This window comes from Cyphellophora europaea, assembly GCF_000365145.1.
Source record: "Cyphellophora europaea CBS 101466 unplaced genomic scaffold supercont1.11, whole genome shotgun sequence".
NCBI classification, from domain to species: Eukaryota; Fungi; Ascomycota; class Eurotiomycetes; order Chaetothyriales; family Cyphellophoraceae; genus Cyphellophora; species Cyphellophora europaea.
The window spans coordinates 287859-315760 of NW_008481799.1; the positions used below are offsets into that span (position 1 = coordinate 287859).

The window sequence follows — 27902 nt, forward strand, 5'->3', positions numbered from 1 at the left end:
CCCGTAGCCGGAGTTTACCCTTTAACGCCGCCGCGTGAACGCGTATCTTGGCACAACGTCACAGGCAGAACCTCAGGTGAAGGCAACCCCAGACTTTACAGTGCTTTACATGAGGAAGCACCGCAACAACGGGAGGGAACGTCAGATGGAGCAGATTGAGTATGTGAGAGTCCTTACTTAGGGTTCAGAGACTTTCCCTCCTTATGGCCCTCTTTGAAATCGAAGCATGCGCTAGCTGGGTATTTTGCATTTTCCGAGCCCATGCCTTCTGCTAGTAACACATTCTAGGATCCGTCCCGAAATTCGTATCTCATGCCAATACCGTGATCGCGCCCTCGCTGCTCAATGTCAATAGACTCTGCGCCGACTTGCCCCATGCAACAGCTGTGGCTGGCACAGCGAGCTTCAGCGGCTCAGTCCATGCTTTTGATGCCTTTGAATACTGATTGACTGTTATGCCACTTGGCCCAGCTGAGACCAAGAACTGTCCGGTGTAGTCCCAATCGATCGACGCAATAACGCCGTTTGTCTCCAAAGCCTTGATCTCCGTCGATTTTCTGATATCCCAGACCGAAATTGTCGTCGAGTTCTCGGCAATCGCAGCGAGCCAGATACCATTCTCCGAAAAGATGATCTGCTTGAGAGGGGAGCCAAACGCGAAGACGGCAGCCTCAGTGCCAGTTTTGACATCGTAGACTTTAATCTGACCACCGGGCCCGCCGGCCGCAAGAAGGTGGCCATCGGGATGAAATCGCGCACAGGTGAAGGCTCCGCCACTCGCAACTTGTGTTGCTACGCTCATTGTCTCGATGTCATAGACCACATAAATTCCGTCTGCGCCCACAGAAGCGAACAACTCTCCACTTGGGTGCACTGTGACGGCCGAGACACCACTAGTATGCGCAGTGAAAAGACCAAGCTCTGACCCGGAGGCGGCATCTCGGACACTGACTTGACCTTTTGACGTCGAAATGATTGCCCGTTCACCAGCCCAAGCGGCACCAGTGATCGTGCCAGATCCAGCGGTGAATGACTGAACGACTTGATTTCGGGCGACTGAGAACACATCGACACCGCCATCGACACCGCCAGCCAGCACTAGATCTCCAGACTGATGGACAGCAAGCGCGGAGCCTCCGGGGTATTGGGTCTGCGTCATGACTTTGGGGGTGTATGTTGCAACGCTTTCGCCAGTAGCCCATTCTTCGGGCACCGGGCGCTTTCGTCGGGTAGCAGAGAGGCTATAGCATGTTAGTTTTAGTTAACTCAAGTGATCGACATACGAACCTGTCTTGCGCGGTCTGAATCTTCTCCACGACCCTTGCTGGTAGGGGAGCAGAGTCAACATGCATGGCGTCACCATTGGTGGGCGCAGCAACGTTGACCTTGCCGAGAGCTTCGCGGGCTTCGTCGCGTTCTTTGGTCAGCCGAGCGATGACTCTGATCGCGGCATCATTCTGGTAGAGGGCGTTGCTGAGCTCTTGCCGTGTTTGAGTAAGGTTCTGCCGAAGCGTATATGTTTCGAGAGCAAGCGCATCCCATTCTTCTTGGAAGACACTGAGTAAAGAAGGTATGGAGGTCAAGGTGGGAGGTCGTGGTCGGACAGATTGTGGGGTTTTGAGGTCGATTAGGTCGTCAACGGTTAGGCTTTCGCCTGTCGAAGGCTCGGTTCCATTCTCGGTGATGTATGTCTCAATCAGACGCTTCTCATAGACATTTCCTGCGCACAATTAGCGGCGTCCAGCCCCAGACTACGTCGGCGCGTACCTGACTTGGAGGAAACGACAGGCACTTGAGGAGCTTCTCCAGAAACTGCGCATGGTCAGTAGCCAATTGACACGATGTATAGGAGCCTTACTAGCACACAGCATGGTTCGCGACTGAGACCGAGGAGTCTGCAAGATTGTAGAGGGCAAGTAGAAGTCAGTTAAGACTGTAGAAAAAAGATGGATAACAACCCGGACTCGTGGCCTTGCGAGCGCAGCCTTGCAGGCTTGGCACTCATCAGCTACCAAAAGATGCGACGCCACGATCCGGAGATCTAAACCGAGATACACGATCTGGATGCCTGAAGCAGACAGTAATAGAAATCAGCTGCCAGCATGCGGCCAGGCGTGAGGGGTGTCAGAGGTTGTTCTCAGTAATTAAAAAAAAATAATGGTGCAGCCATGCATACGTCCGACCGGGCATGTTTATATTCGATCTAACGCACCACACTGGCCGGTCAGACGGCTTAGAAGACAGCCACTGCTTATGCATGTTCAGAAAAGAGAGTGTCGCTTGTTCAATTCAGCGCAATGATCAATAATGTCGCATGCAAAGCTGGCGTGGCAAGCACACCGTCGTTGACAGAGATGATACTTGAGGAACAGCAATGGACGCTTGCTCTATTGAGGCACCTGTACATTCGTAGGAACACACAAGTAGAGCCCATCCTTCTAGAATCCATCCCACTCATGCACTTGTGCAGCAGCGATCCCCAGGCTTGTCTGGGAGGAGGATGGAATTTCTGCTGCAACCCCATTGGTTCGGTATAGAGTACGGAGTATCCTGTCCGCTGCCACGCTTTCGGCACCTTCCCCACGCCATAACCGGCCAAAAGCTGCGCTGCACCGCCCCCATGCCATGCCTCGGCGTCGCCAGCCCTGCCTCTGGCGTCAATGAGGATGTTATACGGGAGCCTGCATTTTCGCGACCTCTTTATTCGTATAGACAGGGCAGGTCCTTCGTCGCGACTGCCACGCGAGTCACTCTTTACCACTAGGATGTCTTGATCGCACTCTAGAAGCCCTGTCGGCGCATTGATAACATTCTGTCTATGCAATAATGGTCTGAATGACCATGTCAGCTTCCGAACAACCTTCGTCCAACCAACCGCCTCCGGATGGCGATCACAGTGCGGAGCCCGTGTCTTCCAGTCAGAGTAGTCTATCACCCACTTCTACAGTCGACAGTTTGTCTGGTAGCGCCCGCAATATCCCTCTTCCTGCAACACCACGAGTGACGTTCTCATATGATGAGGACCATCCAGGAGGCTCCCGAGTGGCCAGCCCACTGCCAGCTCAGAACTCACCGACCCGTGGGCGCAATCGCGGCTATTCGTTACGTCGTTCAATTTTCGCCCAGAACATAAAGCGACGCGCGAGCGAGCATGAGCGTCCGATCGAATTGGAACGCCAGGCCTCTGCAAGTAAGAAGAGCACTATAAGTACAAGAGAAGGGGAAATCTCGGCCCCCGCAAACAAGGCCGCAAACATAAACAGTGCTTCAGAGAGACGTAGGCGACGTGTGCCATTTTGGAAGCATTGGTTGTCTGCACTCTCAGCCCTTCCTCATCGCATCGACCAGATTTTTGAAAGGAAGTCTCTGCCTCCTAGCCTACGTGGGCGCAACGTCACGGTGACAGCGGCCCGTTCAGAACCCCTTCTTGACGACAGGACGGGGAAACCGCACGTAGACAATACTATTGTCAGCTGCCGGTATACGCCATGGAACTTCTTTCCTCGGCAGCTCATCGCACAGTTCAGCAAGCTGGCCAATTTTTATTTCTTGATCATTGCAATTTTGCAGATGATTCCAGGATTGAGTACGACTGGACAGTACACTACTATTGTGCCGTTAATGATCTTCGTGCTCATATCCATGGCCAAAGAGGGATACGACGATCTCCGGCGGCATCGCCTCGACAAAGAGGACAATCTAAGAGAGGTCGACGTGCTTGTCCATCAGACATTGAGAGGATCGCAGGACCGGCTGCCTGAGAAGGATTTTTCATATCCTGAAACTGATACAGCTGGCTGGAGCACTAAGAAGTGGCAGGACGTCGCAGTCGGAGATGTAGTCTTGCTGGAGCGAGATGAGCCCACTCCGGCCGATGTGGTGCTTTTACACGCAGACGAACCGACTGAGGCCGCCTTCGTCGAGACCAAGAGCTTAGATGGGGAAACGAACCTGAAGACGAAGAAGCCTTTAAAGGACCTTAGTGGTCGTTGCTCGACACTTGATGCTGTTGTTCATTTAGAAGCAGATTTCGTGGTGGAAGATCCAAACCTGGATCTCTACAAATTTGAGGGCAAGGTCACGGTTGGGGGCCAGACCCTACCTCTGACCAACGGTGAGGTAATCTATCGCGGCAGTGTACTTCGGAACATGCCTGCCGCTCTCGGTCTTGTTATTTATACCGGTAAGTCGCTCGGGATCGACCTGGGTTGAGGATGCCCGTTTGGACGGGTAGTTCCAGCTCGGACGTACCTCAAAATAGTCTTCCCTTCCTGAGGCGCTTCTTTTTTCAATGCAACTTAACTGACGATGCGAACAGGAGAGTGAGTCCCCTCATTGGCGAGTATTCACGTGCCGTAGTAGCCAGAATCCTCCTGTCCCAAAGCATTCCAATCCAACTTGACTAATGCATATTAGGGAATGCAAGATCCGAATGAATGCGAACAAGAACCCACGGACCAAAGCTCCCGCGCTGCAAGCTGATGTCAATCGAGTGGTCATGTTCGTTGCCTTCCTTGTCTTCTTCATGGCTGGGCTTTTGACACCCTTGTATCTCGCCTGGCAAAGCACTACCGAAGATGACTCGTGGTATCTGCGCGAAGCCGAAGTCAGAATCGGGCACGTCTTCACCTCGTTCGTCATCATGTTCAACACCATGTTGCCTTTGTCGCTGTACGTCTCGCTGGAGATTGTGAAGGTCATCCAGATGATTCAAATGAACGACATCGATATGTATGACCCGGAGTCCGATACACCAATGGAGCCGCACACCTCGACCATCAACGAGGAACTTGGCCAAGTCAGCTACATTTTCTCTGACAAGACTGGAACGCTGACAAACAATTCAATGAAGTTCCGCAAGATGAGTCTGGCTGGCACAGCCTGGCTGCATGACTTCGACTTGCAAGCAGAAGCACTTAACGGTCCTCAGAAACCCAAGCTCCGTCACAAGAAGAGAAGGATTAAAGGCAAAGAAAATGTTTCGAATGTTTCGCCATCAGGACCGCAGGACCCAAAGAAGTCATTCGCGGGTCTGTCGCAGAGATCAGGTTACACTCGTGCTTCGATGCAAGGTATGGACTGGAAGCCCAGTGCTCGAACAGCAGCATCTCTGCACTGTGGCAAGACGGAACAGCTGCTCGAGTACATTTACCAAAAGCCCAACTCGGTCTACGCTCAGAAGGCAAAGTTTTTTATCCTTGCGTTGGCACTCTGCCATACTGCGACACCCGAGAAAGACGATGACGGGGAGACCGAATTCCAGGCTTCTTCACCAGATGAGGTCGCGTTGGTGACCGCAGCCAAGGATCTAGGTTACATTGTAACCGACAGACAGGCTGAGTCAATCACCATCAAGTCGTATCCCAATGGCACGGAAGAAGAACCATCGTACGCAACATACGAAATCCTTGACGTAATCGAGTTCTCGAGTCTGAGGAAACGAATGTCTATTATTGTCCGGATGCCTGACCAGAGGATATGCTTATTCACAAAGGGCGCAGACACAACCATCAAAAACCTTCTCCAGCTGTCCGATTTAGTTAGGGAGAGCACTACCAACGTCCGTCGTCGGGCTAGTGAACGAAAGAGTCTAGAGGCCCAGCATGCTTTGCGGCGAAGAAGCACGCAGCTCCAAACTCCCGGTGATACACGAACGTCTCAGTCGATCACCATCACTGGGCGGAGCTCCAGTCAGCGGAGATCAAGCAGTGTGGCCATCGGTAGAGGCACAACTGCACGCCAAAGTGTTGACTTTTGGCTGAAGGAACGGGAAAGTGACGTGGACATGTCCGTGCCTCGCGACAGCAACTCCTTCTATACTCCACCGCAATCACTTCATGAGGCTACACCACGAGCATCTGCCGACCCGCGTCCATCGCTTCTTCGCACGAACACGACATGGTCCTCCACCTACAACGGAGAGCTTGATCACCTCGTTGACGAGGGTGTGGCGATGGACGACCACGCTACCTTTGAGCGTTGCTTCCAGCATATCGACGACTTTGCAACAGAAGGTCTCCGGACTCTGCTGTACGGCTACAAGTTTCTGTCCGAGGCCGAATATAAGGAGTGGCGTGAGGCGTACGCGGATGCTTCGACAAGTCTGGTCGAACGCCAGGAGAAGATGGAAGCAGCTGGTGCGCTGATCGAAACACATCTCGATCTACTAGGTGCTACTGCTATCGAAGACAAGCTCCAGGATGGCGTGCCTGACGCCATAGACCGATTTCGTCGAGCAGGCATCAAGATGTGGATGTTGACTGGCGACAAGCGTGAGACTGCGATCAATATTGGACAGTCTTGTCGCTTGATCAAGCCATACTCGAGCGTGGCCGTTCTCGATCATCTGGAGGGCGACTTGGAGGCTCGTATGAGTGCCACAACCGCTGATATCAAGGGTGACACTGTTGCGCATTCTGTTCTGGTGATTGACGGTCAGACACTGACGGCGATGGAAAATGATGCAGCTGTTAAGAACGCTTTCACCGAGCTTGCCGTCTTGGCCGATTCTGTGGTGTGCTGCAGAGCCTCTCCGAGTCAGAAGGCTAACCTGGTCCGAGCAATTCGTTTTAGAGTCAAAGGGTCCGTGACTTTGGCGATTGGCGATGGTGCCAATGACATCGCCATGATCCAAGAAGCACATGTAGGCATCGGGATCGCAGGCAAAGAGGGTATGCAAGCCGCAAGGACTTCAGACTACTCGATCGGACAATTTCGTTTCCTGGTCAAGCTGTTATTGGTGCATGGGCGATGGAACTACGTTCGAATCTGCAAGTACACGCTCGGTACTTTCTGGAAGGAGATGATCTTTTACTTGGTCCAGGCCACATACCAGCGCTGGAACGGGTACACAGGCACGAGTTTGTACGAGCCTTGGAGCTTGTCGATGTTCAACACGCTCTTCACAAGCCTCCCTGTTATCTTCATGGGGGTCTTCGAACAAGATATGCGACCCGCGACCTTGCTGGCAGTTCCGGAGCTTTACAGCATCGGTCAAAAGCGTTTGGGGTTCAACTTCAAACAGTACCTTTATTGGGCAACGCTCGGGGCAGTTGAAGCCATCATTGTGTACTTTATGATTTTCAGCATGTATGGCCAGGCACTCATCAGGGAGGACAATCGAGTGTTTTCATTGGGAGTACTCGGTTTCAGCGCCTGCGTTACGATCATCAACCTGAAACTGCAAGCGATAGATTTGCACAACAAGACGGCGACGGCGGCTGCCGCGATTTTCATCGAGGTCGGGGGGTGGTGGCTGTGGAATATCATCTTGGGCGCCCTCTATGACCCGAGGGATGAGATCTACAATGTGAGGGGAAGCATTTTCGAGAGCTGGGGCCGCAGCCTGTTATTCTGGCTGACGCTGATTGCCACGGTCCTAGCGATTCTGCATCTGGAGCTCATTCTCAAGGCTCTGTGGTTCACATTCAAGCCGGGTGACACGGAAATATTCCAAGCACTGGAACAGGATCCTGACGTCAAGAAACGGTTCGAGGAATCAGCCGCAGACCTGCTGCAGCAAGGCTGGGATAGGGGCAACAAGAAGTCCAGTCGGGAGCTGCTGCGTGCGGCCGAAGAGCAGGCGGAACGTGAAGCACAGGTGCAACAGTTGCTGGAACGGCCAAGAACGACGACTCCGAAACGGAATTCCTGCGGTGCGGAGGAGGAAGAGGAGTTGGTGATGGATGGCACCAAGGCACGCAAGGCGACCGAGAAGTCATCGGTGGATATCTCAGAGCTGTTTAGCAAAGGCTACGGGAAAGTCGTCAAGTGAGGCATCGGTAGTGGCAGTATTTATGTATAAGCACTGGGATGGTGATGATATGACTATCGTCAAGCATGAAGTCGTCCTTGTGCATTACCTTCTGATCTTTTCATTCTAGGGGACTGCTGGCATCAGGTAACAAGCATCAGGCACCAGGGCTCGAAGGGAACCTGCCGTTACTGTGACCGAGATACAGTCCTGGTCATCACTAACAGATGCTGGTCAACGGCTTGACCAGGATCAGGCAAACCAAAGACGCGAGAAAGTTTTGAAAAGTGAGACACACCATGGGTGGGCTTAGATCACGTACAGGTAAAACAGACACACGCATGAACTATAGATGTTACGCTCGCTTCCGTCTCGGTCTCTCGGGGGGGGGATCGAGAATGGTTGTACAGTACGTACTGAAGCTGGAGTTTACGCAGACTCTACCGGGATTCAAGCGAAGATGCGCGTGCGCGCGCGCAGGAATCCACATACCTCCCCTGCCCCAACCCACACCGAGTTCGACGGCAAGGTTTGCATTGTACATATTTGCCCGAGAACGTCGAAGAGGTGTGGGAAACTCACCGCCTTGCCTTTCCCACGTGCTCGCCGTCGTGACCATTATTGTGTGATCGGCCATTCCGCAGGATGCTGCGCTGGCATATCGCATCGGCGATCGCATTTTTTGACGCGTTGCTAGCCCCCCGCGGTTTGCAGCATTCACTGTCGGGCGAGGCTGGGCTTGAAGGAGCAACTAGGGTTTCTTTTTTTTTTCTGCCGCAGCTTTCACGAACATGCGAGCACCAGCTGGCGATAAGGAAGCCAAGCGAGCAGTGCGGGAGTTGGGGTCTTAGCCAGGCCATCGCCGATGGATAGGGATAATACTGTAGGAACTCTTGCACGAGCCGACCGATGCCAAGCACCCGAGCGAGCGGCGCATTTAGGCTTTAATTCTGCGACGACAAGGGGGGCCTTGAGTGCCGGGTACCTGCAGTGAGCCAGCTACTGATTCGTCTGCACGACCACGGTACCTGGCGCTTGACCTATCGTGCCTAAGCGCGAATGCAAAATCGGCAGATGGCTCCGAAGCTTACACAGTAGGAGCTTGTGAGCCGCTGCTGCAAAAAAGGGATGACCCTGACGCCTGACCGCCTTCCCCCCCTTTTCGTCGCACCTAGATCGTAACGGGCGTTCGTCTGAACCCCGGCGTGTCTGATCTTGTCGTCAATGTCTCTCGGATGAGGTTGGTGCCGATACAGCAGCAGCCTGTACTGAGTAAGGATGAGCTGTGTCGGTTGGTAGGGCGCTATGGAGGGCGCCGAGTATGAACCGCGCTCGTTCTTCAACGACAAAAAGTGGCGACGGCTGGATTGGTGCACACCTTGATCGAGAATAGTCCATGCCCGCCTACAGCGTGGGTACTGCGGCCCCCTGCAATACTCGACAAGCCAATGCATGGGTCGCTCCACGTCTTGCCCGTATCATAGTCATCACATGACGGTTTCTATCTTGGGATGACGGCCGTTTCTCTCGCGCGATCTTCAGTAGCATTCCGAGCGGTCGCGCCGTCGAGTCGATCGCGTCGAATAACCACTGATGGTCTCGTGTTGAACGACTATTGTCCGTTATGGTAAGGCAAACAGCTGGCGGCTATTAACTATACTGGTGCAGTCGGCCATATGCCTACCACACCTGCGCTGCATCGCTGGCGGCTTGTGGCGTAGCTGCAGATATTTGTGGCAAATCATAGCGGGAAGACGAGTCTGCTGTCTCTGACTTGGCGCCTTGTTCAAGCCCTGCACCCAATCGGACACCCAACAACGGGATCTCCTTGGGTGCTTCGACCGAACACCAGGTCGTCCTAGGAAGCAAACCTTTGCAATTGGTGTCGTCGTAGCCTGAGAATTGTCGATAGTGGTCTTGTGTCGGAGGCCACCTCATCGAATCCAAGCGAGCTTCTCGAACGTACCTGAAGCATATGTGGACTAACGGACACGAGGGGGAGGTCCACGACTTGGCTTTGGACCACGGGCAAAAGACCATTCGCCCATCAGACCGCTGCTGCTCAACGCTGTACTACCCCTATGACTGGGAGTCATTTTTTCCCTTCATGATGTTGTGCAACAGCCTTTCGCGCTTCATGCACGTAAGCGGACTTGTCTCAGTTGATCGACCGCAGCTGCAGCCTCGAGGGAGGACACGAACAGGAGAATTATTTGCATCGCTTGTCCACAACATGTTACCGACTTTTGCTGCAGCTATGTAGTGGTGCCGCACTTGGACGCCATCCTGATACACGGTCTATACACACAGCCTTCGTGGGCTGCCGGTGGCTTCGCCGTGTGTGACGCAAAGGGGCCGAAGAGCGTGTGCCGAGGGGCACCGAGGGACACCTCCGACAAAGTTCACTTGGGCGGTCGTGACTAGTGGCAGATCTGGCCGGCAGAGAATGTTCGCTGCAACGTCGTCGCAGCATGCGTACTGCTGGGTAGATGACTTCTATGCTGCTAGCGCAGGCTCATGGCTCGCCTCGCATGGGCATCAGCATGACCATAAGCATCAGCATTAGCATCAGCATCAGCAGACGCCGAAGAGAGACGACTCCCCGTGTGGCGGCCACGGCGAGTGCGTACTGGGTAGGTGGGTCAGGGCGGCAGCATCGCGCAAGCATCTTTGTTGAACCCACACACGCTAAGCTAGGGGCTCGATCCACAGAGCCCGCGCCCAAGTTTCTAATTGGCCATCAGCGCCCTTCGTAGTTCCGTACCTGCGTTGGCCAAGATGCTCTGGGTGCCTCCTTCCCGGCTGTCGCTCTCCAGTTGGGCGTCCACTGCTGCGCTGCTGCTGCAGGCGCTGCCGCAGTCCTCACCCTAGGCCCAGTCAGCGCGTCCCCCTCGCCCCAAAATTCCTTCCCACACTTTGCACCTCTTAGCTGCCCGTCCTCCCTCCCTTTCCCTCTCCTCTCCTTCATACCTCATCGTCGCTGTGCCGTCTCCTTACTATCTAGGCCTTGTTCTTTCTTTTACCACGTCCTTGTTTTCATCTGTCTCATCGTGATCGCCTTTCACTCTTTCAGGGCTCACGACCACACTCCTTCACTTGTAACCCTGTTCCCACTCGACCACGGTCCTTACCAAAACCCCCCTTTTACAAACCATCGATCTCGACAACCAGCCCTTGGCTTGCTCGAGTCGATATTCAATCCTCTGCATAGGCCGGCCTGTGATTTTATCTGCTACGATTACTCGACGATCCAACTACCAACGCGCCCCAAGCGCCCTTCCATTCGTTAACGTCCACGAGACAACCATACGCATTTCAAGCATCCACCAAATCATTCGAGGTACAACTGAGAGCAGTTGAGATATACCGCATCATACCATAATGTCCTCCGAATCCCCCTCCGCCGTCAAGGCAGAGGACTGCACCCCTTCCCCAGGCGCCGAGTCGGTTACCACACCCAATACTTCCGCCTCGATAGCCTCCAATCCTACCTCGGCTGCTGCCACCGCAAGTGCTCCTAGACGGCCCCCTCGCAAGAGCACTCTCACCCAACAGCAAAAGAACCAGAAGAGACAGAGAGCCACTCAGGATCAGCTGGTCACTCTCGAGGTAGAGTTCAACAAGAACCCTACACCCAATGCCGCCACGCGAGAACGCATTGCACAGGAAATCAACATGACTGAGCGATCCGTCCAGATCTGGTTCCAGAACAGGTGAGTTGACCTGTATCCATATCGATGCTCAACTGACCCCATTAGCCGACGCAGAGCCAAGATCAAGATGATCGCCAAGAAGGGCATCGATGGTGTCGATGATGTTGATGGCCTCCCCGAGTCCATGAGACAGCTTCTCGCCATGCAGGCCATGGAATCCGGCAGGCCTTTCCCCAATGCACTAATGCGGAGACCCGGGGGTCCCATGCCGTATGGCAACGGCATGCTCATGAATGGAGACCCCAACGGCTCCGGCAAAGTTGGTACGTACCTGCGACAGGACGCTCTAGCTGGGCGTATGACTAAGTCGAATTCAGTCATCCATCATTTCACTTGCCGATCGCTGAGCATCGGCACCTGGCGACGCGTCGGACAGAATGCGATGGATCTGGTCGTCTTTTACTCTCCCGACAAGGCCTGCCTTACCTACTACATCAACAACGACTCTGCTGGCTACAAGGTCGAGTTCCCCTTCGCATTTATCAAGAGTATTCAGCTCGAGGCCGGCGAGACTGCTCCTACCGTGAATGGCTCGCCGCCTCGACCTGGTGGTCTTGTTATCGAGCTCACTCGTCCACCTCACTTTTTCATGGACTCCTCCGGCTCTGGTGGTTTCTACCAGTGCGGCGACTTCACAGAAGACCAGCAAGCTTCTCAAATCCTGACCCACCACCTCGGTGGACACCCCAAAGTTCTGAGCGGCCAACTCGCCAAGCTCGTGTCGCTCGAGTCGTTCCAGAACCGCATGAACCCCTTCGACCCCAATGCCCTCCCAGCGTCGGCACCGACATCACCGTCTATGGGCATCGTTCGACCTTCTTCTCAGCCTCACTTTGCCCGCCCCCATCCGCCTCATGTGGGAATGTATCAAGAGAACCACTTTGGCATCAGCCCGCATCTGCACCCCGGTCGTATGCATGGTGGCCACAAGAGACAAAGAAGTCGTTCGGTCCCTATCGCCATCGACTTCTCCATGCTCCACGGAGGCCCTATGCCAACTTTCAACTTCCAACAGCCGTCTCCTCAGCTGCCGCCTGAGGGACATCAGCAGTTTCACCAACCAATGCCGCAGGCGCACATGGGCGGGCCACTAGGACCTAACCTGCAGATTGACACCTCGGCCGGCTACGGTATGGACTTTAGGCAGATGCCGGTCTCGGCGACTGCGACTTCACCATCCGAATTCGCGTCACCAGGCTTCTTCCCGTCCAACCCTGGCCAGGTAGCGCAATCTGATTATGGCACGCCTCACTACAACATGCCTTTCTTGTCGCCATCACCTATGGTTGATCAGAATCACATGCATGCCCCTACCTCTGTCTCGCCAACGCCTCAAATGTCTCATCATGACCCTGTCATTGCCAGCAACTCGCCGCCTCTGCACAGTCTGCCTCGCAGTGCGTCGGCAGACATGTTCAGCATGGGCCATCACGAGCATTCGATGCATGACGAGACTCTCATGCTGGGAGAGATGTACTCGAAGCAGAACCTCAACATGCCCATCCCGAGCCCCAGCTTTGATGAGCACGGCATGATGAGCATGCAAGAATACGGCACCCCCCAGGATGACGTGCAGATGCCGATGACGCCATACGGGACGATTGATCCCCATCATCTGCAAGGCGGAATGCACCCTTGACATATCACGACCTGATGCCCACTAGAATGTTTGACCCCTCAGCACTGTCAGGACGGCGCCATTCGATTCGATGTGATATACCCTTATTTGCTGCTGCTGCCAGGGCCGCGGATGCCATTATTTGCGAAAGCCGCTCCGTTCTGAGGGAAAAGGAGGTGTTGATTGCCATTTTCCCGTTAGTTTGTCACCTTTACAAAGTTTGTCCAGTGATGTGTTGATGTATCGAAATGATCCTTTGGTTGTGTGATTTTGTGGTTGGGCGTTTGTTGCATACATACTGATGGCAATATTTGGAGGGCTCTGTTCAGGGTAGTGGGAGGCCACAGATATTGGGGGCCTTGAATATCATCTCTGAGCGTTTATGCACGCTCAAACGACGGTGAGGTCAAAAAGGGAGGAGTCGACGATGTGGAAAGACACGTGGGCCTACCAGCTGCCTCGACCGGACATATCAAAACACCGACCAAACAATTCAGCTTGAAGCTTGATCTTAACGATGCGATGGACTTTTTCTTCATCTTCTCGATCTCTATTCGTTAGTTGGCATCGTGTATTGCGTACTGAGGGAGGTCATGATTCTGGTGAGAAGCCGGTGTGACAGAGCCCGCCGTTGTCCAAGCAAGGCATTGAATCGTTGGAGAAAGTGCGTGTTCGTTTGTAGAAGAGCGAGGTTGATGGTTCCTGTGTTGTTGTAAAAGCAATCCAATGTATTATAGCAGTTGCGCGTATGTGAATGCGAAATCGAGCCAATGTTGTGTGGCTTTTCGAGTAGTGGGAGGAGCATGATTCGTAACAAGTGATCTATGTAAGTACAACTTGTCTGTACTCTGTCTGGGCCATCGACCTGCTATATACGTGGTACACCGTTCCAAGGCCGTGAAACGGAGCAAGGGAAAAACAAATCAAAAACAAAATCAAATCTGCTTTGGAAATTTGTTTCAGCATTGTTTCTCGCGGGTCTGGGATGGGTGGGTTGGGTTTAATGGGTTTTGTGGCAAAGCAATACTAAGTACGGAGTAATAATGTGTGGTTCGCAACAACGAGATTGCTGGGAAGGGACCCCGCCCCGGGGGAAGAGATTGTTGGATTTCAATAGATGATAATTAAGCAAGATTGTCGTTTGTGGCGCGGTGCTGTGCTGCTGGTACATAGTGAGGGCAAGATTGGCGTGGGAATTTCAAGAGGGGGGCCATTCGAGATTGGTTGTAATTTCGACATGGGTCGAGGCTGGCAAGTGGTATTTTTCCGCTTCTTTTGGTTAATTGCACAATGGGTGGACTTTGCACTGCATTTTCCTACATACCTCTCTTTTCTGCCGGTTGATCATGTCCTTCCGGGCCTCGAGATGCTGCTGCTGATCAGTGGCTTTGCTTAGGCAGTTACGGACAGCTGGCGCTGGTGGTCGATGGCGGCGAGAATAGGCGGTCGTGGTACCTCGCTGGCTTCGCCTCACAGGAATGATAGTCTGACGTGCTGGGCCTCGCTTGCCGTAGATTGCGAATGATAGAATCTGTATCTTATCCGCCAAGGCTTCCAGGCGGACTCGACTCCAGAGAGGGTCTCGACGGTTACCAAGGTCGAAAAATTGGTTGAGTTGATGTGGCTTCTTTGGGAGGTCTCTCTGCTCCTCCTGCTTCGATGTCACTCCATTCACATTCCCACGAAGGCTTGAGAGACAATCTCGACAGCTACCAAGGTCGACTACTGTTGGTGCCAAGTACTCCTGGCCCAGCATTACCCGTCGTTGACGCCGCTGGTGTTGTGTTTGCTCTCTGTGACGAGCAATGCGAGCAGGGTGAAAGTGCCACAAATAGCTCTTTGGACGGATGACAATCTGCAATCACTGCAGTGTCATCAGCTTGCTGTCCCTCCACTGTGAGCCCTGTGTCCAGATTGTGTTCAGCAGCACGAGATTAAAAATGGTGAGCACTTTTTTGCGTTTGTTCTGCTGGCATTGTCAGTGATCAATCATCTGGTATCTGAGAGGCTGGGAGTGGTCATCAGTCCCAGCACGCGCGCGAATCGATATACCTGCAGAAAGCCACCCAGACAGTAGACGGCACGCTGCAGGCTATATTTGGGAGGCTGCGCTGCTGGCAAGGCTCGCTGCGCCGATTTCATGGGAAGACTGGTCAGATGAGGATCCCTATCCCGTGCGAAGATGGTGTTAATCTCCTAAATTACGACATGTGCCCCGGACATTTCATCCGAATGCAGTCGCGAACGATGCTGTGATGAGGGCGTTACTATATCTTCGGCTGCCTCAAGATCAGTATAGCAGCCTGTCATCAATAGACGAAATCTAGGCACAGAGTTCTCGGGACTTGACGAACCCTGTAGAGGGGGACCTTGTAGCTACTGATGAAGAGCTTGACCTAGCATGGGAAGAGCGGGATCCGTGGCTGCAGAGTCGATTGGCGGAGTTCCATGCTGCGAAGTGCAAGTATATGCAGAAGATCCAAGGCTGGCTCATCTATGGACCCAACCTGTTGCGATGGTCGAAGGACCCAGAATATAGGGCCAACTTCTATTTCAGCTTGCGGACCCTGTGGGACAGTCTGTGGGACAGTCACGTTGTGGCCAAATGGGGACCGAAAAGAGATACAGGACTTTGAGGTGGACTGAGTGTAGTTACGATAGCAGTATACGTGATACTATGAGATCCAGATCCTCTACGAAGTTGTCCATGTGGCTAGACCATTATTTCCATTGATGGGCCTTCGATCGCGGCGCTGCGGTGGACAGAGCATCACCATCTCGGTGACTGGTGACTAAGCCACACCGAATGCTCTCCTTGTCGGTGTTAATTGGTTGCGCCGCTTGATTAGGTGGACCAAGTCGGGGCTATCTACAAGAAAGTATCCGATAAGGCCGACCTCGAAGCCGACCTCATCCGACTGTTTTCCTTCTTTGCTGTCTTCCATGCATTCTAAAGGGGCTTCAATGCGACATGGTATCTTTCCGAAGCACTACTCAATCGTAGTCTACAGTTTTAGCTCCGAATTGGTGTCCTTACTAGGCGTTTCGCTATGCAGTCCCAAACACCAGCCAACGGCCTTCAGCGCACTGCCTGTGACCGATGCCGACATCACAAGCTCAAGTGTAATCGCGATGAAGGTCTGAAACAGTGTCGCCGATGCATCCGCGCGGGCCAACAGTGCCTCACTGGCACGGCTCGTAAGGCTGGCCGTCCACAGAAGCTATTCCGCGATTCCACACATCAAGCTCAGTCTCAACACGACCCGTCAACCGTCCTCCAGACACCACCTGCAAGTGTGACCGACAGAAGTCCGGCCTCGAATGTAACTCTGGATTATCAGCACAGTGCTTCTTCATTCATCAACCCCTCTATAGAGGAGCCAGTTGCGCAACAGACACCATCTACTGAGCAGCAACCGCCGATCGATGAAGTGGTGGACGAGATCAGCCTGTTCACTAAGCGCAGTGCATTAGCCAGAAAGCTTGGTGATCTACAGCGTGAAGTCCTTGTCGATGCCGATCTCGTTAGGGGGTCACGTACGGTTGGGGCTTGTGTGTCTGCTGTGCACGTCAATGAAGAGCTGGGAACTCCGAATACCGACTTCATGGTCGGAAGGTTTTTGAACCACGCAAAAGGTCTTCTCGAGATCCTCGATGAGCTCGATTTGAGCTACGGCGGTACAAGAAATTCTGATAACGTCGTCACCATCGACAGCAAGTTGAAATGCGACATGCCCATGATGTTCTCGCTTATGAGCTGCTATATCTGTCTCATCCGAATCTACCGAACCGTCTTCTCCTGCCTCCTGGACTCAATACCCCACCTCAACGACCCTCAAATAATGGCTCAAAAGAGCAGAATGCAGCTGCTGCCGAGCTTGGACTTTGGAGGGTACAAGATCAATGGGAGGCTCGACTTGCAGATACAGATCTTAGTTCAGGTGAGCGAGGACCTGCTGTACAAACTTGAGGACAAGTTTGGCATTGGCAGGGGTACGACGACTCTCACATGGCAGCCTACCGAAGGTCCAACCAAGGCTACGGGTCTGCTATGGATGATGCTTGAGCAGGAGATAGCGGAACAGCCACCTCTAGATTCGCCACGGGGCCAGTGCGGATCTCTCAAGGAGATCTTGGCCGACATCAAGAAAAGTTTGCACATGGGTGAATCAGGAAACGCTTCATGACCGACGGGACTGGCTTAGATGGCGCCGTCTCGACCTTTCGGACCATTCGGAGTATTGGTCCTGGTACGCAAGGTGCTAGGGGCAACTCGCCGACTTTTTGCCTCCACCCAACAGTGCTTGTCGCTGGTCAGATATACATGCACTAGTGTCGACACTCTTAGCAGTGCTGTTCAGTGTCGAGCGCTGAGATTGCTAGGCTCTATCAGTTGGGGCCTTACGGGCGCCCCATACAAGCATGCTTGTCCGATTCGGCGCGGTCAGTCGGGGGTTTCCACCAAACGAGTCCGCGTTCTCATGGCCTGCCGTTTTGGCCAGACGTGCAGGAATTGTATATAGCGCCGAGCAGACGCTCGATAACGTCTCACATCATCTATCACAACAGCAGTCTGTCCATATACGGCATCAATCATGTCTTCCCCTCGAGACGCCCCCATCTCCTCCCTTGGCCATATGTGGTGGGCTGCCAACAATCCTCCCGCAGACCCTAAGTCTTCCTTTGCCGGCAAGACCATCCTCATCACGGGCGCCAATGTCGGCCTTGGATTCGAAGCATGCCTCAAATTCGCTGCCCTAGGAGCTTCTCGCCTCATTTTGGGCGCGCGATCTCTAAAACGCGGCGAGGCTGCCAAAGTAGAAGTGTGCAAGCAAACTGGATATCGATCTCAAGACATCGTCATCTACGCTCTCGGCATGGGAACCTTCTCTGGAGTGAATGCTTTCGTCGCCGAAGTCGACAAACATGAGCCTCGCATCGATATCGCTATTCTACATGCCGGCATAGCTGCACATCACTTTGAGCTCGGCCCCGAAGGCTACGAATCGTCAGTCCTGGTCAACGGTCTCTCCACCGCTCTCCTTGCTGCTCTTCTGCTACCCAAGCTCCGTTCCTCCTCCAAGCTTTCCGGATCACCCTCTCGCCTCCAGATCACCGGTAGTTGCGGACACCATCTTGCCCCCGCATCCAAACTCGACTTCCCCGCGAGCGCCAACATACTCGACGAAGTCTCGAAGCCAGAGTATTTCAACATGATGGACCAGTACTGTCTGACCAAGCTGCTGAATATGTACACCCAAGATGCGCTCGTGGAGGCGCAGGCGAGACACGGCGGCGCGGATGAGGTGATCATCACCGTGGTCTGTCCCGGCCTCTGCAGGACGAACTTGGGTCGTGATTTTCCGTACTGGCAGCGAGTATGCAACGGCGTTTTCCAAAAGATATTTGCCCGCTCCGCGGAACAGGGTAGTCGGACCATGGTCAGCGGTGTGGCGCTCGGAAAGGACGCGCATGGGGAGTTCTGGAGTCACGATGTGTTCTACAGGTAAGTCTGCTTGGCATGCACGGGAATCAGGAGACTCTTGCTAATTTGTGAGTAGGAAAGGCGAGTTGTGTAAGGGTCAGGAGGGCAAGAGGTTGCAGAAACGCGTATGGGGTGAGATGCTGGAGGTGCTGCAGCGGAAGGCGGGCTTCGATCCGAGCCAGCTTTGATCAGTGAATGCTTTTCTTCCGCGCCACCCATGAAGCCGTCAGCGAAGGCCTGCTGGTCACACAAACGGCACCTCGATACCCAAGCACGTCTGTCATTCCTCACGACATGAGCGCAACAGGATCCAAAGTACGGCCATGCAAGACGCCAAGCTTTCACTGCCTCATCTCTAACCCGCGCGGTCTCAGCTCGTGCTATGCTATCATTAATCCAACCGTCCACACCATCCATCCATTGGCTTCACCTCTCACACATGTACGACAGCTCTACCTTAAAGTTTCTCTCCCCACCTCTCTTCTTTTTCTATACCTCCATCTATCCATCCGACTCCCCTCCCAAACTTCACCAGATCCCCGCCACGAACCACCCATCCATAACCGCCTCGCCGGCCTGAAACCTCTCATCCCTCCTCACAGCATCCACCAGTGGATCATGCTCCGCATCTTGCAGCCCCCTGTGATGGTACACCCACCTCCTGACGGGATCCTCCAGCAGCGCCTTCGCGCGGTTCACGGCCTTCATTTTTTCCTCGCCCGCCGCCCGCTGCGCCTCGGAGCGGAACTTACCCTTGTTCTTGTCCGGGTGGTGCTGCAGCGAGAGCTTGTGGTACGCCTTCTTGATCTGGCTGAAATTGGCGGTGCGTGCGAGGTTGAGGACTTGGTAGGGGTTGAAGACGGGGGGTTCAGGAGCAGGGGGAGGGGCGGAGGGGAAGTGGTGGTGGCGGGAGTAGTCGAAGCGTGGTGGGGTGGTGTCATATTCTTCTTCTTCGACGGGGGTGGGCGGGCGGCGGTGGTGGCTGCCCGCGTAATGCGCGTTGCTGTTGCTGCTGCTGCCGCCGCCGCCACCGCCGAATTGAAAGTTGAAGTTGGCGTCGTTGCCGAAGTTGAAGTCGAAGCTGGCAGATCGCTCGTTATTGTGGTTGCTGTAGGCGCCCGTATTGGTGCTCCTGCTGCCGCCGGTATTGGTGCTCCTGCTGCCGCCGAAGCTATAGGCGCCGCCGCTGCTGCTCCAGCCGGGCTCGCGCTTGAAACCGTCGGGACTGTAGTAGCGGCTTTCGGCTTCACGCTCTGCGTAGGTCTGGCTTAGACGGTAGGATGTAGCCTTGGGCCTTGTGTCGGATCTGCGGGTGTGGTCGCGCCGCGGCGGACTGTAGGGTTGATATTGTTGTGGTGGTGGTCTCTCCTCAACGTGCGGCTTGCGATAGGACTCCCGGTGCTGAGACTGGGTCCGCGGTTGAGGTCCGCTGTTCGAGGGATTGTAGGCCTGGTAGCCTTGCCTCACGTAGTCTGACTTTGGCTTTGGCTGCTCTCTCGGTTGGGCCTGAGGCGGCGCCTGGCGTTGGGTGGACTTGTCGTCATTGATAATACTGTCCACAATACTCTCGAACCATGTTTCCCTGTTCGTGCTTTGTGGCTCCTCATATGCTGACCGCGTATCTTCACGTTTGGCTTGGGGCTGAGCGAAAGTCTGTTGTCGGTACGAATTAGCCTCGTCGATCATATTCTTCATGAAGTCTGAGAATGCTGCGCCTTTCCCTTTGCTTTCCTGCTTCTCATATGCTGACCTAGTGTTTTCTTGAGGTTTGACTTCAGGCTGAGGTGGCTTCCCAGCTTTGTCATCTGGGAAACCAGACCGGCTTGAGCACTTGGGCCCTCGTGGTGGTGACTTCTTACTTTTCTGCGCTTCGCTGTATTTCCGGAAGATGTCAGCACCATCTCCTAGGTCAGCCATAGACTCTGGACGAGCTTTTCTGTGCCCTCTTGGACGGGCATCTGGATTCACTTTCGGCCTGCTTGCAGGGGCAGTTCTATCTTCTCTAGTACGATCTCTCGGTGTAGCCGTCGAGCTCGTGGCCAGCTTATCGCACTCGGACTTGCTCTCAGTTTCCTTTGTTACGGGTCTCCTGCTTACTTTCTCCGTATTCTGTTTATAGGAGTCACGAGGATAGGCAGCTGTTGTGCCAAAGTCAGACACAGATTCCGGACATGGCTTATCTTCAGTGGACTTGACCGAGGCTTCTGGGATCTTGTGTTCCGTCGGGACCTGAGCGGACGTTTCTGTTGTATGCGGCTTCCTGTTGTTAGGGGCCTCAGTCCGAATAGGAGACTCCCTCTCTGCAAAACGAGGATTATGGAAAGGTGTTGCATGGAGATCTTCTCCAGAGGTAGCTCCGAGATTATTCGAAACTCCTGGAGACCTTACTGAAAACCTTCTGCGCCCTCCTTGCCCCGAGCTGTAGTTCTTGCCTGCTGTTATATGGATGGTATCAGCCTCGAGCTTAGAGGCCGTAGCAGTCGCAGCGGATCTCTGATTAGTTGTAATTGTAATTATAGTTGGGGTGGTTGTTGGCTCTGGGTGCGTTTCGGACGTGGGGTCAACGCCATTGTCGAGCACGTCCTCGGCAGTACCACTCTCGAGCTTGCTTCTGATCTCCTCCAAGGTTTCCAGAAAAGTTTGAGTAGTAAGCATGACAAAGTTGGTCATCAGGTCCCGAAGAGCTTTGCATCCTTGCAAGAGAATGTCCAGACTAACGTATGATACGTACACCAGATAAACGATACCACTTGCAGCAAAGAATGGGTAGACGAGCAAAATCTTGAATACCATGACCATGAACTTGATGGTAGCAAAGAAGCCTGCGATCGAACCCTGGACGGCAGCGAGAACGGGTGCAGCAAGTTTCCGAATGAGCATGCTCAAGCCCTGGTCCAGCAGTCGAATCAAACAGGTGACCAGCTCTAATACGCAGACCAGGGCCCAAACCAGTACTATAAATGCGACCAGAGCCAGCAGCGGAAGCGCCACTGTACGGATGACCAGCTCGTTCCTCATCCAGAGACTCTGGTAGAATGCTTTGGCAGTTTGAGCCTGCATGTTGGCTTTCATCAGGGTTCGGGGGAAGAAGGAGTCCTGCCAGTTATAGAAATGGCACTCGCCATGCCAACACAAAATATCCCATTCCGTGTAAGGAAGAAATCGCTCCAGCCATTCCATGTACCAGCCAGCTGGATATTGGAACTTGACGAATGCATATTCGAATGGAAGCTTTTTCGGTAATGATATGTACGCAAGCGCAAGGCGTACAAGTGTCTTCGCCTTTCCAATCGAAGCTTGCCGTACGAACTCTAGGCGTTCCATAGTTGTTGTCTGTATTACTTGATATGGTACATTCGTATTAGAGGTCAATGGACGTGACGGCCTCAGAGGCAACATGACTGCATTATTGAGGACGAAAGAATCCCGCTTCTGAATACGACAATGACCAAGAAAGCGAACAATGGTAACATCAGGGTTAAAGAGACTGCGTTTGTGATGATGTGCTTCGGCTTTGTTGGCAGTGTCAAAAATAGATCGGTTATTGGTTTGATCTCGCAAATAATGCGCCCGCAGAAGAAAGCGTACACTCCTGGCCCGAGCGCCAACAAGGTGAGAGTCTTGAATGATCACGATCCATGTTGTCAGTAAGTTGCGTTGGTACAACAGAAACTTCGGACACGCAAGCATGATAGACTCGACGAGTGCGGGTATGGCCTAGTGGTACCTCGTCAGATACGCATATTAGTACCATGTCCACCTACTTCGATAGTGAGCCAACAGTCTACGAACTATACTATGCACATACCCAGGTAATACTCAAGCAATCAAGCATTTTCGCCTCTAGTATGGCAAGCAGTAACATCTACCTCTCCCTTCGTGGCAAGCCACAGGCGTTGAGCTACGCTACCCGAGCTTGTTTCCACGAACGGAGTACAGTCGATACAGGAGATGTTCTTTCACCCCTGGTTCATTCCTCATGGAATTAGTTCTTTCCCCTTGGCTTTCGTTATCTCTGTGTAGCTAGCACATGTCTGAAATTTCGAATCGTAAAACGGGTCTCTAATCATGGCTAAGACCCTTCTTACGCATCGAGTGTTACTTGCGTCGAATTGACGGTGAGCCATCCGTAGGAAGGCTTTGGTGACCTCAATGTCGTGGCCAAGATGGGCGACGCCAAGGACGCGTTCCACTTACCTGTTTGCTGAGAGGCTAAGAGGTCTGGAGCGGAAAAGGAGGAGCAGACATCGATTTCAAGATGTAGACGAGGGGAAACCACATGGGGTAATCGCCTCCGCACGACTTTGTTCTTTGACCAAGCCATCTCGTTCTCGTTGAGGGGCGTCCGTGTTGGTCTCTATCCCTCGGTTAATCGGTAGCTCCAAAACATTGCAAGAGCATTGTGCTATATCACCACGAGCGTTTACAGAAGCTGCCGACCCGCTGCCCCATCGCACGAACAGCGATATCTTACCACGACTACCACAAATACAGGCAACTAGAGTCAAAGATCAAGATGGCGTCGCTCAAGGGCAAGGTGATCGCGATAACGGGCGCTGGGTCAGGTATCGGAATGGCAACCGCTCGAGAATGCGCCTCTAGAGGAGCCAGCATCGCTCTTTGTGATATCAACCAGGCAGCAGCTAATAAATTAGCCGAGGAGATCAAGGCGAAAGGTGTCGATGTGATCGTCACCCGTGTCGACGTGAGCAAGTCCGACGAAGTCGACGCATGGACCGCGCAGATTATCGAGCATTTTGGAAGACTCGACGGTGCTGCAAACATTGCAGGCGTCGAAGGCCCACCAGGAAGCAAGGTCTTCGCCAACATTGTGGACATCTCGAATGAACACTGGGATTTCATAATGGGGGTCAATCTGACTGGTCTGTTCTATTGCCTTCGAGCGCAGTTACGCGTGATGAAAGAGGGTGCTTCCATTCTGAACGTGGCAAGCATGGCAGGACTCATGGGGAGGCCTGGAATCGCAGCTTATAGCTCAAGCAAGCATGGCGTGGTTGGGCTATCACGATCGGCGGCGAAGGAAGTGGGCGTGCGAGGCATCCGGGTTAATACTCTCGCTCCGTGAGTTGAGCATCGGCCTCCTGATCCAAATTGCATACTGATGATGAGCTGCAGAGGACCAGTCGGCACCCCCATGTTGGACAGACTCCAGAAGGATGCTGGTACAGACAACGCAGTCACTAATACTTACAAGAATGTGCCATTGCAAAAGCTAGGCACAGCTGAAGAGATGGCAAAGACAATTTGCTTCGCTCTCAGTGATGACGCCAGCAATACCACGGGCGCCACTTTCTCCGTCGATGGAGGCGTAGCATGTTGATAGTCGTCTTCGAGTTATGTATCAACGTCAAGTCATCATGAGCAGGCCTGCACGGCGCGATCAGCTTCCTACTCCTTGTGCCATGTTGTAGGTGCTGAGAAGACTTTATCGAACGATGAGGAGTTCCCACTGCACAGAAATCCATGGCAAGCCCCGGCGGGTGATATATCGGCCAATGTTGAACGGGGCTGCCCTTGTTGACAAGCTGTAAATTCTCGCTCGGATTATATGCAAGCCTTTGATGCAACCCGGTCGTCCATGTAGGCCGCAAGTGCGCCTCGAAATAGCGACAGAACTTCGAACCGTATAAGTTGCGAAGATGGCATCGCTTCCAAAACGTTGATGTAGAGGTGAATCAACCTACAAGGTATGGATGTTTGTGCGGAGTAGAGGTGGTGGTGGAGTAAGGCTGTGACTTCCTCGCGACGAGGCTACGTCCTTGAACAGCTTTGGAAGCCATTGTGACACCTCTTATGCAAGCCATTCACTATCAGGACCCCCCTACCGCTCGCCGTTGGTACGAGCAAGAATTTGTGCCCTCGGAGAACTCCCTGGCAGTTGCATAGTCCAAAGCGAGAGCGCCGGCGCAAAGAGCAGCATGAAACTCCTCATACTCCTCACTGTCCCTGCATGTCTTCGACTTGCGTGTCTAGCTGTCGCCGACAGCGATGGGGCTTACGAGAGCTCTTTCGACTCCGGCCTAGATCAAGAGACATTACAAGGGCTCTGCCCCGACTATACGCGTTACGCTGTACGCAAACACAAGCCTTTCAGTAAAGGACCTCTTCGATTACCTAGCCAGCGCCCTCACCAAAACTGCCGCAAGTTCACCTCGACGGCAGTAGAAAAGGTCATTGACGATCTAATACCGCATATCAAAGATCCAGACCTGGCAAAGATCTTTGAGAACGCGTTTCCAAATACACTTGACACAACGATCCAGTGGCATGTCGATGGAGTGGAGTCCAAAGCGCCGCAGTCGCCTTTGTTGCGCGATCGGGACCGATGGCAGGGGGCCCAGTCCTTCGTGGTGACTGGTGATATCGACGCTGAATGGCTACGAGATAGCACCAACCAGCTCTCACAGTATCAGCGGCTGGCAGCAACATCGCCAGCCATATCAAAGCTCATCCTAGGTGCGATCAACACTCAGTCCGAGTATATTATACAGGCTCCGTACTGCAATGCCTTCCAGCCGCCTTCGCCATCACGGTTCCCACCGGCTCACAATGGGCAGGAGGACTGGGTACATCCTGCTTACGAGCCGTCGGTGGTCTTTGAATGTAAGTATGAGCTGGACTCACTCGCGAACTTCCTCTCCTTATCCAATCAATATCATGCCGCCACAGGTGACACGTCGTACCTCTCGCCCCGATGGTTTAAAGCTCTTTCCACTATTACAACCGTTATCGAAGAACAATCCTTCTCCACATTCAACCCCAACACCCGCGCATATCGCGGCAGCGAATACCTCTTCACCCGATCGACTCGTGCTGGCACCGAGACACTCAACCTCGGTGGCGTCGGCAATCCCCTCGCTAACGGCACGAACCTCGTGCGCTCCGCTTTTCGCCCCTCTGACGACGCATGCACTTTCGGCTTCCTCATTCCCGCCAACGCTATGCTTTCCGTTGAACTCAGCCGCACGGCAACAATCCTCCTCGCATACTCGAAAACATCTGAGGACATCTCACGAACCCAGTCAATAGCCATCGCCTCTCTCTCCGGCCGCTTAGCCGATCGTGCCCGCCTTATTCGCGAAGGCATCCTGGAGCATGCTGTCGTGCAACATCCGCACTTTGGCCCCGTTCTCGCCTACGAAATCGACGGCTACGGAAGCCATCTCCTGATGGACGACGCCAACGTTCCTTCCCTCCTGTCGCTACCCCTCCTTGGCTTCCTTGCTCACGACGATCCGCTCTACATCAACACCCGCCGCCTGATCCTCTCCCCACACAACCCGTACTACTTGTCCGGCCCGAAGTTCTCCGGCATTGGTGGCCCGCACATCGGTTTGATGAACGCATGGCCCATGAGCGTCCTCGTGCAGGCGCTGACGACGGACGACGAGGACGAGATCATCGAGTGCTTGGAAAAGGTGAAGAATGTGAGCGTGTTCGGGCTGATCAACGAAAGCGTGGATGTCGAGAGGGGCGTGGACCCACACGGCGAAGGGGACGGCATGACGCGCAGTTGGTTCGCGTGGGCCAATTCCGTGTTTGCGCAGGTCGTGCTGATGCTGGCGGAGAAGAGGCCCGGATTGATACTCGACACGGAGGTGGCGTACGTCGTGGGAAAGGGGTGGCAAGAGAACTGAAGTTGTAGCCCGTTGATTGGATTATGTCATGGTTCATCATCGCGCGCTCGTATTCATACCACGTGTTGTAGCGTTTTATTTCTTGCCAAAGAAGCTCATGATATCCTTCTTCCCACTGCCCCCGCCGCCACCACCACCTGCCTTCTTCCCGCCACCAGCAGCGGGTTTCTGGCTGCCCTTGCTGCCCTGACTAGCTGCTCCCTTGGCACCGAATCCGCCAAACGCCTGCTTCGCTTTCGGCTTTGACCCCTCGTCGTCCGTTTCGCTGAAGCTTTCGTACACCTCCTCTTCCTTGGTGACCAAATAGCCGTCCTCGTCCTTCATGGTGCGCTTCCTCGTCACCTTCCTCTTGCCACGACGACGTTTCTCGCCCTCAGGCTCTGCCGGTTCTTGCGCTGCCCTCTTCGGCTTCGTTGCCTCGGTATCGGATTCGGACCACTCGACAGCGTCAGGGTCCTTCTCTTCGGCCTCGACTGCTGCAGGGGCCTCCTCGGCCGGAGCTGCTGCGGCCTCAGATATCGGTGGCTTCGTTTCCTCGTCGTCAGAATCCATCATCTTCCGCAGCTTGGCGGCCTTGTCGTCTCGCTCTTTCTTCACTTCGCTCGTGCGCTTTTTGGCGGCCTGCTTCTTGCCCGTGTCTAGAAACAAGGCCTCTTCCTCTGATTCACCCTCGTCATCGTCGTCACCGAGACCGGACATCGGCGTGTCTGCGTCCTGTGAATTTTTGGCGGCGTCCTTCTTCGTCTTGCCCTTGGCGAAGGCCTTGAAGATGTCGGATGCATCACGTTTCAGCGTTGGCTTCGAGGCAGACGTAGATGTACTATCACGAGATGAGGGCCGGGAGGCAGTTTCTTCTTTCTTGAGGGTCGGCGTAGACTTGTTGAAGCTAGCAGCGATGCCACCCGATTTAGCTGCGGGTTTGGGCGCTTCCTTGACAGTACTGGCGGGCTTGACGTCCTTAACTGCCTGGAACTTGGAGGACGCTGCGGTTGGGACGATTGGGCGTTTTCCCTTTCGCCGCCGGACCAGGGGATTCTGAATCACTCCGTAGGTCTTGTTGCTCGTCAAAGGATCCTCTTTTGCGAACACATCCGTATATAGACCCCGCCCAAGATCAGTCAGTTCGACTAGATCTGGGATTTTCCCTGGTGAGAGGCTGTAGATATGTATCGATGATATGGCTTCGTAACTTCGCTTTACCTCTGCGATGCCATCAGCGCGGTCAACTTGGGTTGTGGGACAATTTTACCTTCTAGGTTTTCCTCTCGAACCAACGTGACAGTCCTCACTTTCACGTCTTCGTGCTCAGCTGTGATGCTTTCTTGCTGCGACGGGTCAACCATCGAGCTAGATGGAATCGGTGGACTTGAGGGCATGGGTTGATCCTCATCGGGTTTGCCATTGGACTTCGTGATTCCGTTCGGGGCTTCCACGCGTCTCTTGGTGCCGGATAGCAGATATGTGGCATATACACTCCCAGGTCTCCTCTTAGTCTGCTCCTCATAGAATTCAAACAACATGCATTTCGCGACGTTGGCATGCACTCGTACTGCGCGGGAGAGCGTTCGGTAAGAGACTGTTTTCTGCTCTGAGACGAGCTCGCTTGCCAGATGGGTCTTGAAGTCAGTCATACTGCGCTGTATCGAGGAAGAATCAATTGACGAAGTTCTGAAGT

At 53.7% G+C, this 27902-nt stretch overlaps 10 protein-coding genes across 10 annotated transcripts; 7 read left to right on the plus strand and 3 right to left on the minus strand.

The window, feature by feature from the left end:
* Positions 1–310: 310 nt before the first annotated feature.
* HMPREF1541_09770 (uncharacterized protein) lies at positions 311–1871 on the minus strand (the record flags this gene model as incomplete). Its single annotated transcript, XM_008714443.1, has 4 exons — positions 311–1241; positions 1288–1720; positions 1768–1812; positions 1859–1871. 4 exons carry the CDS (start codon positions 1869–1871, stop codon positions 311–313), a joined length of 1422 nt encoding a protein of 473 aa, XP_008712665.1.
* Positions 1872–2841: 970 nt separating this feature from the next.
* HMPREF1541_09771 (uncharacterized protein) lies at positions 2842–4212 on the plus strand (the record flags this gene model as incomplete). Its single annotated transcript, XM_008714444.1, has 1 exon — positions 2842–4212. The coding sequence occupies one exon, from the start codon at positions 2842–2844 to the stop codon at positions 4210–4212; it is 1371 nt and encodes a 456-aa protein (XP_008712666.1).
* Positions 4213–4432: 220 nt separating this feature from the next.
* Positions 4433–7774, plus strand: HMPREF1541_09772 (uncharacterized protein; the record flags this gene model as incomplete). Its single annotated transcript, XM_008714445.1, has 1 exon — positions 4433–7774. The coding sequence occupies one exon, from the start codon at positions 4433–4435 to the stop codon at positions 7772–7774; it is 3342 nt and encodes a 1113-aa protein (XP_008712667.1).
* Positions 7775–11134: 3360 nt separating this feature from the next.
* On the plus strand, positions 11135–13105 carry HMPREF1541_09773 (uncharacterized protein; the record flags this gene model as incomplete). The annotated part of the gene is made up of 3 exons (XM_008714446.1): positions 11135–11466; positions 11512–11729; positions 11784–13105. The coding sequence occupies 3 exons, from the start codon at positions 11135–11137 to the stop codon at positions 13103–13105; spliced, it is 1872 nt and encodes a 623-aa protein (XP_008712668.1).
* Positions 13106–16134: 3029 nt separating this feature from the next.
* On the plus strand, positions 16135–17271 carry HMPREF1541_09774 (uncharacterized protein; the record flags this gene model as incomplete). Its single annotated transcript, XM_008714447.1, has 1 exon — positions 16135–17271. The coding sequence occupies one exon, from the start codon at positions 16135–16137 to the stop codon at positions 17269–17271; it is 1137 nt and encodes a 378-aa protein (XP_008712669.1).
* Positions 17272–17679: 408 nt separating this feature from the next.
* HMPREF1541_09775 (uncharacterized protein) lies at positions 17680–18757 on the plus strand (the record flags this gene model as incomplete). Its single annotated transcript, XM_008714448.1, has 2 exons — positions 17680–18590; positions 18646–18757. 2 exons carry the CDS (start codon positions 17680–17682, stop codon positions 18755–18757), a joined length of 1023 nt encoding a protein of 340 aa, XP_008712670.1.
* A 340-nt stretch (positions 18758–19097) lies between these two features.
* On the minus strand, positions 19098–21893 carry HMPREF1541_09776 (uncharacterized protein; the record flags this gene model as incomplete). Its single annotated transcript, XM_008714449.1, has 1 exon — positions 19098–21893. One exon carries the CDS (start codon positions 21891–21893, stop codon positions 19098–19100), a length of 2796 nt encoding a protein of 931 aa, XP_008712671.1.
* A 1192-nt stretch (positions 21894–23085) lies between these two features.
* On the plus strand, positions 23086–23910 carry HMPREF1541_09777 (uncharacterized protein; the record flags this gene model as incomplete). Its single annotated transcript, XM_008714450.1, has 2 exons — positions 23086–23651; positions 23706–23910. 2 exons carry the CDS (start codon positions 23086–23088, stop codon positions 23908–23910), a joined length of 771 nt encoding a protein of 256 aa, XP_008712672.1.
* Positions 23911–24508: 598 nt separating this feature from the next.
* On the plus strand, positions 24509–26227 carry HMPREF1541_09778 (uncharacterized protein; the record flags this gene model as incomplete). Its single annotated transcript, XM_008714451.1, has 1 exon — positions 24509–26227. The coding sequence occupies one exon, from the start codon at positions 24509–24511 to the stop codon at positions 26225–26227; it is 1719 nt and encodes a 572-aa protein (XP_008712673.1).
* Positions 26228–26302: 75 nt separating this feature from the next.
* HMPREF1541_09779 (uncharacterized protein) lies at positions 26303–27858 on the minus strand (the record flags this gene model as incomplete). Its single annotated transcript, XM_008714452.1, has 2 exons — positions 26303–27429; positions 27477–27858. 2 exons carry the CDS (start codon positions 27856–27858, stop codon positions 26303–26305), a joined length of 1509 nt encoding a protein of 502 aa, XP_008712674.1.
* Between the last annotated feature and the right edge of the window lie 44 nt (positions 27859–27902).